A 13,489-nucleotide genomic window follows, 5' to 3' on the forward strand; every position below is an offset into this window, starting at 1 on the left:
CACCATGAAGACAAATTGATACTCTGTCCATCACTGAGACATGCTTTTTATTATTACTGAATACAAAAGCTGACAATTAGGTAAAAAAAAAAAAACCTCAAAAAACAAAGCAAAAAAGAAATAAATTAAAAAACTCAGTCATTATTTTTTGAGAATCATAAAAAAACCTTCTAAGCACATCAGATGTCTCTTTCATTCTTACATGTAATTTTCTTTAAACAAAATACATACAGTTTATAATATGACATATTTTTGGGTCAAGCTTTTTCTTTAGAGTGATGTGTATTTTCTTTTTTTTTCCAATGCTGAAGATTCTGGACCTCAAGAAGAAGAAACCTATGAATCTCTGTCAGGAGGTATTAGCGGTAAGCACTAAAATATATATACATATTGTTGCTGTCAACCTTGCGAAATACTTATTTCTGCCGAAAGTTCATGAAAAAAAAAGTTATTTTGGAGCATTTTTATTGGTGTATTATTATAAAATATTGAAAGAACAACACTACTTCATCAGGATCAAAGCAAATGAAATGATCAACAATGGAGATAAAAGTTTTGCATGACAGCAATGATAAATAAAGATAACTGATTATCTCCCCCTCCCACACACACACTACCACTGTACCAAGAATAATCCACCACCTAAACAATATCTGATCAGAGTGGCTTTGTGGTCAGAAGCGGCTGACACACTGTGCAGCAACAGATAACCATGTGTCTGTAACTGTAATGTAATGTACACTGCCTACAGAAATTATTCACAGCTTCAATGTTTTTTTTTTATTTTATTACTTCTAGAAATTAATATAAATCATGGTCAATATAATTGTTTCTTTTTTTTTAGAAGATTTATTAAAAATCTCTTTAATGTCAATGTGAAAATCGATTTCTGCAAAATTATTTCAGTCAAATAAAAATATACATTGTAAAATAAAAGATTTCATAAAATATTCACCACTTTATAATGACTGACCTAGTTTAACACTTGCCCAGTGAGTTGATGTCTCTCGAGATTGTAGGATAAACCAAATCAGGAAGCTCCAGTCACTGGTTAATCAGTATTCCTGGCTACAAACAAAACACACTATAAATAAAAAAATGAACACCAGTCACTGGACATCCTCTGATGTTAAAGGTTAAATCCATTGTTAATAAATAGAAGGAAAGTGGCACATGCATAAATAAGCCTGAAACAGACCACCCTTACTAACTGCGAGACCATGCAGGGAAGAGACTTGTGACTATGACTGCTCCAACATAGATAAAAGCTTCAGCAGCTGAGATGGGTAAAATTCTGAAGATGACAACTGCTGTCAATGTTCTGCTGTGACTAGCCTGAATGAGTTAAATTGATGCAGCCACCTCCATGCTTTACATAGGGAATGCTGCATTTGTGGTCATGTGCAGGGTTTGTGTTTATATAATGTCTAGTCTGATGACCAAAAAGCGTCATGTTGGTCTCATCTAAATAGAGAAGTGCAAAGCAGAATGGAAGGTTTCATTTTAATTATATATGTTTCAATTTTTTATTATTTTTATATTTATATTATCACGTTTTCTTAATAGTTATTTGGAAGAGAAAAACGTGTGCTTGTGCAACGTCAAAGAAAACTGAGCAGGCTGGGTTGAATGAGTGAGGAAAAATGCCTCAAAAAGGTGTAGAAAAAAGGCGGGAAATAGAACAAAGAAATGCAACTCTTTGCATGTATTTATCCTTGTCTTGGGTTTCTTTTCATGTTGGATTGTATTGCACTTTCTTTTTTTTCTCTTTTCTGATGCCAAAAGGTTGTGGCCTCGCTCAGTAAATTCCTTCTTACACACTCGCTCAAAAAGATTTACACATGTATCATATTTTTTTATATTTCTTAAAGACAGATTTAATTGAATTCTAAGGGATGTACAGTTAACAGCAGAGGAGAAGATGGTGTTGGAATCCATAACTAGCCTACCTCAACCACCAGACCAGAGTATGTTTCTCTGTAACAAAGTGTACAGTGAGTTTTATCACTGACAGTGCTTCTGTTTTTTCTGCTTTCTTTCTCAAGACGTCTACAACAACCTGGACATTGCTGCTAGACAACAAGAGTTGAATGAAGAAATCAGAAGATGTTTCAGAAGGACTGAACTGAATACTGATGAAGATACAGATTACTGAAGAAGAAACAAGAGAACAGGCTGATGATTTGTACAGTATACGGTATTACTCATAAACAGGACAGAAGAGGAACAAGAGGTTCAAGCAGTTTTATTGTCCCAAGCCAAACCACTACAAGTGGAATCCAGTTTGGTACATCAGTGCAAAGAAAAAAAAATACTATCATCAACTTAATTTCAATAACGATTAAAAAATACAGCAAAAAAAAACAAGAAAAACTCAATTATACATGACATCCTATTTCTTTGCTAAATAACTGCAAATATATAAGAGGGAGATTTCTTTACAGAGAGTATAAAGAGCTACATGACCAGTTTATGACAGTATCTCTGAAAAATTCTCTTCACAAGGCTTCTCAATCAACGAAGGTCTTACATGCTGGAAGTGTTTTTCCTCTGTTTTCCACTGGCGTTTTAGCTTTAAGGAGACCTGAGTTGGTTTGATAAGATAACACAAGACTTCTTCTTTTTTTTTAAGGGAAAGGAGCAGTTGCATATATTAGTTGTAGCATCACATGACTTCTCCATAGTGCCATTCCAGTGTGGGCGTACAAGTGGCCGAGTGACATCTCAAATCGACATGCGCGAAAAAGGTCAAGTGCTCTCAAAAAGCCATTTGTTTTTAAATACATTCAGTTTGTGGAGGTGAAAAAGTCAAGGTTTCTTTGCCATAGCACAGTACAGTAGTTCAATCTTTAATGCTTTCGATTTTTGGTGTTTTTTAAATATGATTGTTGTGTCTATCACAGCTGCAGTCGTTTTTAATAAAGGCTTCAACTCATGCCAGCTATGATTCTTCCATGGCCAGAATTGGTAGAGTAAAGCTCGATCATTGTGTGTTAAGGTTTCTCACTGCAAAGCCTTTCATTCATTTACAAGCACATACGAAATCATGCGACTGTGCCTATATGCGGGTATCACATAGCAAAAGGAATCAATGTGGAAATGATGCGCTCTTTGTCTTTTAATGGATTTGCAGAGATCTTTTTTCCCTCCAGGATCCGTGTGCAAACTGTGAGGAAAAAAATAACAATCATGTTTGATACACAGTATCCTCCAGAAACAGAACATCATTGATTTGGTCATGTTGGAACTGGAAAATGTTGAAATTTTCACATTAAACAGGGTGCATCATTGGCTAACGGATATTCAGCTATGTTTCATGTGATTGGTCTGTTTTGCTCTCTGAGGTGTCAGAAAGGGGGACGTCATCCTCTGTAAAATGCAGAATGACAGCTAATAGGTTGACAGAAGCCAAACTTTCTCTATTTCAACACCAGCCACTTTTTGAACACAAGAGAGGCCTAAATAGAAAACCTCTAACCTCTAAAACATTTACCGTAGCAGAATTAGATCTCTATATGTCTAGCTAACATTGATACATATTAAGAAAACATCACATATTGAGTAATTTCTGATGGAAACATTATTGCACAATATCCTGTCGTTCTCTCGTTCTCCTGTCTTTTCCATTATGCTTAGAAACATTTTTGCTATGCTTATAACATTAATAAAGGTACAGCAGTTTCAGTGCATGACTTCACTTACACTTATCTAATTTCAGTTTCTATTCTTCAACCCCAAATCAAGTGGGACTGTATGGAAAGTTTAAATATTTTGACTTAATTGCAGACAGTACGAACTCAAGATTTTTCATGTTTTGTCTGTTAAACTTAATTTCATTTGTTAATATACATCCCCTCCTGCATTTCAGATCTGTAACACACTCAGAATAATCTGTGATGAGGGCAATACAGGACTATTAATAAGGTAAAACAAATTAATAAGGATACAAAAGCAGTATCTCGGAAGCTAAGATGGGCAGATAATTCCCAGTTTGTTAAAAAGTGGCATCAACTTCCCTGGACTCAGCAGTATCTAGAGTGGACCATCACACAGTGGAAATGTGTTATGGTCAAACAAATCAGTATTCCAGATCTGATGAGTTCCACATCAAAGATGAAAAACACAATCTAGACTGTTTTAAGTTCTAACAGGTCCTGTCATTGTATAGAATTGTGTTCAAACTAATTATTAAGTATTAAGTATTATCGGCCTGTAGCCTGCTGCTAACCCCAGATAGCACTGCTGGAGCAATATTAGCATTAGCCGCTAACCACAGTGCTAGCTCTTTCACCGCTCAGAGGTGAGCATTATCAGCCTATGGCCTGCATGTTTACTGTGGTAAAACAAGCTATGAGAGATGAACGGCTAGCTGTTATCGCCCTGTCTTATTAGAAAACTCAGGGTTCCTCAGTGTGGTGCTGTCAGGCAGCATTTAGCCTGGGCTAGCACTAGCTGTTAGCCACTAATGCTAATGCATTAGTGTAAATCTGTTAATCTAAGCTTACCGTAAATAAACAGAAGTGCTTTACTCACCCAAATAAACAGTTTTCAGGAGACAAAACTGTGTAGATTAACATTCAGCGCTCGTTTGACTTTAAAATATATATATATTTTTAAGAATTACAGTTGTGTTTACTTAGCTTAGCGTTACTTAACTTAGTGTTGCCAGGATGAAATGCAGGAAAGTATGTATTTTAACAAATTAAGTGAAGTTTACAAACCATAAAATGTGTTGGGTTCATACTATCTGCAACACAATGAAAGTGAGAAAATGTATACTTCCATACTGCCAAACCTTCTCTGATTTGGGATTGTAATTTCAGTCTCTCTGTCTTTGTTTCTATCTTATAGTTACGTTTAGGATTTGCCTAAAGGAATCTGGTCCTAGATCATTTTAAAAAAGACAAATATAACTCTTATTTGGGTTGGTTGTTCCTCAGCACACGAGTGGAATGTGAGAGCACAGCACCTCAATGTTCTTCTGTTACAGCTGTTCCTCCAACCTGCTGTTGTGAACAGATATGTATATCTGCACAAACACCTGTAGGAAAGACCGGTATGATGGGTTTTTTCCACATACTGTTAAGGTTGTCCTGGAAATATATAGCTGAGGTTTGTCTTTTAAAAACATAAAATGAAACCAAAAGCTGGTTTCAGGTAACTGTGTGTACATCCTTTTATTTCTGTCCGTCTCTTTTCTAGTCCTATGCTGTCCTTCTCTCCTTCTAACTCATGCTACCCACCCCCTATCTCCACAACTCATCAGGCCCTCCCCCTACCCTCCCCTGAGCCCTGTTGCTAGGGTGCAGGCACCACGGATGGTTTATTTCTGAACGTCTCGAAAAACGCCAGCATGCCCTTCTTTACGCTAGCGGAGGCCATTTTGGGTGTCGTGTGTCCTTGGTGGTAGGGAGGAAAGGTGGCACCATCCATGGAGTTGGCGCGTTTGACTTTGGAGCCAGCTCGCCACATTTTCGACCTCAAGGGTGGGGTCTGTGCGACCAAGCACTTCTGGTACTGGACCTGCAGAGGGCACCAAACAAGAACAAACTCTTTATGTGGAAGGTACGTGCTTCTTTAGCACTGTGCCTACATTGCCCACCAAATGAATAGGGAGGGTTTTCCTAAATGCCCATGTATTCAAACCCTCTTACCTTATCAAATTAATGTAATTAATACATAATGGAAAAACACAGTGTTTTGTTTCAGTAATTTCAGAGCCCCTCACCATGCATGCAGCCTGCACTGCCTCAGATATGATCCCAGCATCAGGTTCGCACCAGAAGACGTGGCACTCAAAGCGCTGTGTGCCAGCATCCACAATCACTGCAAAAGTATGTGTGTCGTGACCAACACCAAGAAAGGTCAAGTAGCGCACCTGGCACTCCCAGAAAGGGTCTTCGCCATCCTGAGGAAGAGAATCCAACCAGAGAAAATGCATTGTTACACTGCTAGTCATGTTTTGGACCTATAACATAACCCTCTTGTGACATCATGTCCTGCTTTTAGTTCATTTTAAAGACTTAGGCTTGTATTGCTTTCCTAAGCCCTATCCTAGATTGTCAGGGGGTCCTCAGGTAATTTTCTTTTTTAAAGTGGGCCCTCTGTGATTTTTAATGTATGTGTTTTTCTCAGGCGTCCTCTGAGAAAATTACAGGCTGAATAACCTGCTGTTTTTCACGTTTAATAAAATAGCTATTTGTCCACTACCAAACACACCAGCGAGTGGAAATAAAGGAGCTACCTAATGCAATGTCATTTTTTATCACTGACAAGAAATGTGAAATATTTTTCACAGACGTGAAGAGAAACTAGTCCCATCCGGATAGACCTATACTTCATATGAACTTCACTAGAATTAGTTTGAAAGTACAAACGGCAGGATTTGCACTTACTCTAATGAACTGCCTTAATAGATCAACTGCACTAAGGTTCATTTTAAATGAATCAAAGCTGACCAGTGTGATCACAAACCTAAGGAACTCTTAAAAATACCAGTGGTTCTCAACTTAAATGTGCTTCATATTTTTGGACAATCCCAGCTTTTAGCAGGCTTGAATTAAGCTTTAACGAAGAATTCCACCAGATATAAAAGTAATTCAGGTATGAAAATAGTAGTAGTTTACAATGATGGTGAAAGAACAGCATGTATAATATAGTAATTATCTTTACTATTCAAAGTGAGTCTATATGTCTTCTAATTTTTTTATATGTAATGTTGCTCATGGTGAAGTAGTGAAAGATTGAGACAAAAGACTGTTTAGAAATAATATTTGTTGCATAACACCCTGCAGACATCATAAATGGATTTAGAAATAGCTTTAATAATATTTAGGCCAAAGTATTGTGAAATGTTTTTTTTTCCAGCATTTGTAATCATTTTATGTAATAACATTCTGCATGGGAGCTTTTAAATAACTCGTTAGTGTTATTCAATCATTTTAACTCTCAATATCTAACCACCTCTACTCAGCCTGCATCTGCTGTGGTTCATGTATTTGAACTCTTGTATTATTATTTTATTATCTTACATTGCATTGCTGGTATTTTCTATTATTTCTTTTTTTTTAAACAGATATATTTTTAAATGTTATGTTTTACTGATTCCTTTTTTATTTTGATGAATTATATTTATGATTAAATACGTGGTCTTATTTTAATGAATTTGCTATACTTTTGTAACTTAAATTACTAATTTAATTTACTTTTTCTGTATAAGGTTTGAAAATGAGGGCCAGTCTCAATGTATTTTGAGTGTAAATTACTAATTGACTGACACTGTACTGACACTATTTATTTAAAACAGAGCATTTCACATTATGCCGTTCTGAATGTTTTTGTTTACATTTTAACTATTTAGCTGATGTTGTATGTGAAGCTAAGAGAACAAATAATTAATAAATAATAAATACAGGTTCCAAGTGGAATTCATACTTTATTTTATAAAATGTATCATTATAGAAAAGAATAAAGCAACATTTTTAATGTGTCATGTTAAATCAGGCTAATAAACATTTTTACTATAAAATTCTCATGTGTGAATTGACCAGGGGTGCCAAATCATTAGCATAAGCTCTTTATATATAAAGAAACAAATGGGTGTAATTCCTCTTTAAGAACAAAGCGTACCTGGTATGAGTGTACTGAGAGATAGGCTAGAATAAATGTAAGGACCATTTGATGAGCCTGAAGGACTGAACCTGTCCCTAATGAGCACCAGGTTCAAAGCTTAGCTTAGAATGGATTCACTTTACAAGCTAAAACAGTGTGCTTGTAAAATCCGCTTTTGTTCAGATTTCTGTCTTTTTTACCTCTCCTCTCCAGAGGGACAGCACTGTGTCTGACACGTGGATGACAATGGGATCCCACTCATCCCTGTCTCGGGAGTGCATGATGCTCTCAATGGCTCTGTTTAGTACCTCCATCCCTGCCAGGAGGAAAAATACATACATTAATATTTAAAATAAAACTGTAGTACAAATAAAAACATATAGTTCTTTACGACTTTAGTCCTTTGGTGCTGTTCTTTTTCTATTTTATCGGGGGTTTTTTACCCAGAAGAAGCTGTATTTTAAGCTTTTGAGCTTGTTTTTTTCTCAAGGTACCTTTTTATGTTTTCCTACTATATAGTCGCCATTGGTTTTCTCAGGGGGGTGGTCCATAAATCTGATAATAAGATACGTGATAAGGGAGTTAATAATCTGATTCAGCAAAGCTTTACACTTATACATCTCTATTATAAAGATGATACATTACAGAAAAATAGGTTCTTCTATGCCGTAGGCTACACCGCTCACACATTCCCGCCTTTGAAGTTTAAACCGCAGATTTAAATCCTGGTCATGCCGCTTGCCATTAGCTACCAGAGCCCTGAGAGAGCTCAATTGGCCTTGATAGATGGTGCCCTTTCCTTACATCACTCCAAAGGGTGATGTCGATCAGCACAAGGAATCTGTTAGCTGATGTATCAGAACTGAAGCGCTGGGCTTTCCTCCGAGTGCGCTGTGATGCTACTCGGCAAGGCTGCATCAGCAGTAGTTCGTAAAGAGGCGGTGGCTGACTTCACATGTATCGGAGGAGGCATGTGCTAGTCTTCACCCTCCTGGTGTTGGGGCATCACTAGTGATAGGGGGGGTCCTAATGAGTGGGTTGGGTAATTTGCTGTGTAAATTGGGAAGAAAAATAGGAAAAATTTAGAAAAAAATAAATGAATTAAACAGCAGAGTGACGAAGATCCACTGATATATGCACGCAGATATAAACGCCCTCTGCAGAGAGTGCATAGCGCACTCTCACTGAATATGTGTAGGCTACTGCATAGGTTCAACAAAGAAGTAGAAATTGGCCTTTCGGAATAAAAGGTGGGATCTGCAGTGTTAGCAGGTTAGTTGCTATGCTAGTTGATATGCTAATAGCCCGGCTCAGCAGGGTTGGAGCCATAATGCTAACAGACACAGCATCTGGCAGTCATAAAGGGAGATGAAAGAGACATGACGCCACAGATTCAACAAATATGACAAGACAAATCAAAGAAATCAGTGCTTTTTTATCTCACTGCTCAGGTGTGCTTGCTTTTATTTAATAGCTACTTTCTTTAAGCTGCAAAAAAACAATTAGTGTTGGAAAAAAACTGGAAAAGGGAGGTGTGGCTGAATATGAAGCATTTGTTTTGTTCTTAGATGCTTTCTAATGTGAAATCTAGTGGCAGAAATGATCAAAAATTGCTCCTTTAAAGAAGGTTCCTTTTAACACTTCTATTTTTAAGAATGTTATGCTACCTATAATGCATTAAAATGCATTAATATAGAAGTGTATAGGGTCTCAGACTGAAAGGAAAGACTCAGGCGATTGATTATTTTATTGTTCGCAAGCTTGCTGTTAGAGCAGCATCACTTCTAAAAGCTCCAGAAATATGGTAGGTCGATCTGGGAGGCTGTTGCACAGCAGTGTCATTGAACATGTAGGTCTTTATCTCCTGTTTTGTCTGTACATGACCGTTGCTCAGAGACACTGTGCATTGTTACAGCACAAGTTATCCATAGGGAGCATAATGGATGGCTCTGTTTAGCAGCAGCTGAGAAACGCTCCGTTGTTCTCTCCGAGAGCAGCCCACGCTGAGGCGGTGCCCAGGGACACAGTAATGACACGTTGACCCTGAGAGAAACAGAGCTTCTGGCTGTGTTCATGCATTTTTGCTCAGGATACACAAAGAAGGCTTTGCCCCTTTGCTGTGGTCTCAGTCCTGTCTGCCCTGTCCTGGAACATCACAGTCTAGTTTTGTGCAGAGCCGGTCGTTATCCATTGTTATCCACTGTTAAGCTACTAGCTTTCAGTGTGATTTTTAGTAAAGCAGTTTAGATCAGAGGTGACACTGAAGAAAAGGCTGAACTAAACCTCATTACAGTTTTTTTTTTTTGTCGATTTATTAGATTTTGAATCATAAATGCCTCCACTCACCCATCGCTCTGGAGACAGGCAGGTTCCCGATGTATTCCACCTCGAATTTCTGAACCCTCTGCCTGACTGCATCCAAGAAGTTGACTATGAACACAGGAAAGAGTGCATGTATAGAACCAGTCAAAAGTTCAGACTTTTTTTTACATTTACATTGTAAAAATAATATTAACGACTATATTAAAGCTATACAGGAACACATGTGGGATTATTTTATAAACAATAGGTGTTAAACAAATCAGAATATGTTTTATACTTTAGATTCTTCTAGCCATTTTTAGCTTTGAGGACAGATCAGCACATTCTTGGTATTTTAATCTCAGTGTCTTCATGAGGGAGAGTCACCTGGAATATCTTTCTCAGCATCTTGAAGGCAGTGAAGCTCCAGCTCATCTTAAATCACCATCTTAGTTTATCAGGTTTAGATCAGGGGATTGTGTAGGACAAATATATATATTTTTACTGTTTACTACATAATTTCATATGTGTCCCTTAATTGTCTTTCATATTATTCTACGATGTGAAAAATAAATGAAATAAAAAAAATATTGAATGGGAAGGTACTGTATATGCGAGAAAAGTTACAATCTTACATTCAAAAAACAAGTCTCATTTGAGTATATGGGGGATCACATTGAGGAATATAAGTACAACACGGGTACCAGCTGAGGACAACAGGACTAAGAGCATGCTTTCAGGCAAAATCCTGGACCACATATTAATCAAGTCATAATAATCAACCTGTGTTTTAACCTGTAAATAGTACAGTATTCAGTACACAGGATGTGTTATTTTTAGTTACATTATTGATATGGCTATGTCCTGGCAAGGACATGGCAATATGATACATATCACAGTACAGGGGTTATGATTTGATACTGTAAGCAAGACAATAATATTTTAGGAAAACTCATAATATTAAAACATTAAACAACACTATCATTTACATAAAATATGTATGTACAATATTGCAAAACATACTATCACAATACTTTTCTTAAACGTCTAGTTGTTGATATGTAAATTATGTAAAGAATACAGTCAGTGTAACAGGGGTTTGGCCATTAAATGGATTTGTTTAGTTTCAACAGTAGCTCATCTGATTTACTTGTGAAGTGAAAAATGGAAACTGTAAATTCGGGTTTCCAGTATGAAGAGAAGTTAAAAATAGTCAGTTTTCAGGATTTTAGGCTTATGAACAGCACAGTAGAGTGTACATCATTTTGAAGGTCTACTTGGAGGGCTGTACCTTGATGAGGTAGATCCTCAGGGGAGATGCTCTGCATTGTTACTGAACGTGCCATAGATGGATGCATTGTTGCTTTCTCTGCCATGATCTGGAAATGATTACAAATATTTATGTGATTTCAAATATCAATAAAAGTTACTTAATTTAATAGTCAATAATGACAGGATGGTGGAAACCAGTAAAACATATCAATGATAGCTTTTTTTTATTTAAAAAACAGTAGCTGCCATAACCAACACCGGGCCTCATTCACTAATATCTAACATTTTTTTTTTACTTAAATTTGTTCTATAGAAAAATCCAACCAAAAAATATACAACAGATTTATGCTGGATTCCTAAACCATATAAGTTATCGCAGCTATACTCTTGTGATGATTCTGGCAGATTTTACTCTCATGTCAAATGACTTGTCAATGGCATGTCACTGTACAGCACAGTTTATACTGAGCTGATTTTGTAAATGTAATATCTTTTAAATTCTTTATTTATTATCATGTTTTATGCCTGGAACATTTAAATCAAAATATACAGGTAAAGACACTGCAGTTTTAGGAGTCTTGCCCAAAAACTTAAGTCATACAGTTGTGATGGTGTCCATGACCAGCCTAGTTTTCCAAAGAGAAGGTGGTGTTGGACCCACTACGCTATACCAATCATCATATCAATACAAGTCAGGTCAGCATCCTCACGTGGAAGATCTGACTACATATTTAACTAACTACTTATAAGCAAGAAGAAGAGCCTAACCTTGGAGCACATCTCGTGCAGGGCGGTGGCGATGGTCTTGGCTGGTGCATTGCACCGGAACACATGACACTTCAGCATGCATGCATCCTTATCACTGGCCACAAAGGCAAAGTCCCTACAGCAGAACAACAGATCAGAACAGATACACATTACTCCTAATGCACAGAGAGCTTCAACAGAGATCAGTGGTGCAAAAAAATACTCCTGAAGATCTTCTGCCCAAAGGAAACCCTGATCTAACCAACCTCCTACAAATCTACTGTACTGTAGTTGTACTGACTCGTGTGCATTATATCAGGTTTGGGCAGATCATCAGGAGGAGATCTGAGCACCTCTGGATAGATCTCCTGTCCTACATTCAGAGAGTGATGAAGAGAAGCTAGACAGACAGAGCAATATGTACAGTTAAAACTAATGAAAATCAATGGATGCCAGCTAGACTTGGTGCTATTAATGTGATGAATATGAAAATTGCACAGTTTGTTTTCTAGCAAACAGACTTTCCCAAATCTCCAACGACATTAGCATTAGCTAATCAGTTCAGATTATCCATACTTTGGTAGTATCTAGTAGGACAAGCTAAATGCAAACGTAGCATACATTTGCTAGCTTCCATTGTAATATTATATCATTAAAATATATAATAATAACTATATTATATTAACTGCTGTTCTGGGTAGAAAAAAGATGCACATTATAATAATAGGATAATACCAGCTAATGGCTAATGTAGCTGATTTGGTAGCCTCTAGGGCAAGTTAATCACAAAGGTAGCTTATGTTTGCTAGCTTGTATGGTAATAGTTATATTAACACATAAATACTGCGGTTCTGCATAGAAAACAAGTGCTCATTTTCATTCTATGACCAGCTAATGACTAACTGAACGCTAGCTGACTAGCCAACATCTGATAGCCTCAATAACAAAACACTAATGTAAAGCTATGTGTTATGTGTTGTTGTGTTATGTGCTAGCTTCCATGGTAATAGTTTTGTTAAAGTAACGGAAAAGGCTACATATGCATATGTATCCTTTTTTAATACATAAAGGGTATACATACATATATATGTATATAAACTCATCAATTTATTATGAAGAAATAAGCAAGACTAATGCCATTTAGATTTGAAACTTAGGGTGGTAAATTTGTTTTGGTTTAAACAGTACACATTTCTGATCATTTGAGGCTAAATTAAAAACTAGTAAATTTGTTGTAAAACGAAAAAAAAAAATATTTTTTGTCCCATTTAGATTAGTAAAGATGAAATGGATTTATATCTATTTGTCACATTTTCTAGTTTCATTTCTGCACCTCACAATCAGAAAATTCATTTTTTTCTAAAATTCTGTTTGCAAAGGGCAGAAACAAAAAACCCAAAACAACAAAACATAGATAAAAACCCATTTCATATTTACTATACTAAATAGAAAAATAAATATTGATGTTTTACACCCATTGTTTATTTAGTCTCAAACAGTCTAAAACTAGTAAATAGGTTTTAAAAGTGTAATATAATTTTTTTCCAATTTGAATAGT

General features: G+C 36.4%; 1 protein-coding gene across 4 annotated transcripts in view; it reads right to left on the reverse strand.

Moving 5' to 3' along the window:
• Positions 1 to 2,229: 2,229 nt before the first annotated feature.
• Positions 2,230 to 13,489, reverse strand: part of apbb3 (amyloid beta (A4) precursor protein-binding, family B, member 3) — a 42,036-nt gene continuing 30,776 nt past the window's right edge. For all 4 annotated transcript variants that reach the window (XM_049466049.1, XM_007259558.4, XM_049466051.1 and 1 more), the window contains 6 exons: positions 11,953 to 12,067; positions 11,204 to 11,291; positions 9,958 to 10,041; positions 7,812 to 7,927; positions 5,729 to 5,908; positions 2,230 to 5,523 (listed from right to left, as the gene is read on the reverse strand). In XM_049466049.1, coding sequence (XP_049322006.1) covers positions 5,299 to 5,523; positions 5,729 to 5,908; positions 7,812 to 7,927; positions 9,958 to 10,041; positions 11,204 to 11,291; positions 11,953 to 12,067 — 808 coding nt within the window. In that variant the 3' untranslated portion in view covers positions 2,230 to 5,298. The remainder of the gene's footprint in view (positions 5,524 to 5,728; positions 5,909 to 7,811; positions 7,928 to 9,957; positions 10,042 to 11,203; positions 11,292 to 11,952; positions 12,068 to 13,489) is intronic.

The sequence above is a fragment of the Astyanax mexicanus genome, chromosome 17 (genome assembly GCF_023375975.1).
Source record: "Astyanax mexicanus isolate ESR-SI-001 chromosome 17, AstMex3_surface, whole genome shotgun sequence".
NCBI lineage: Eukaryota > Metazoa > Chordata > Actinopteri > Characiformes > Acestrorhamphidae > Astyanax > Astyanax mexicanus.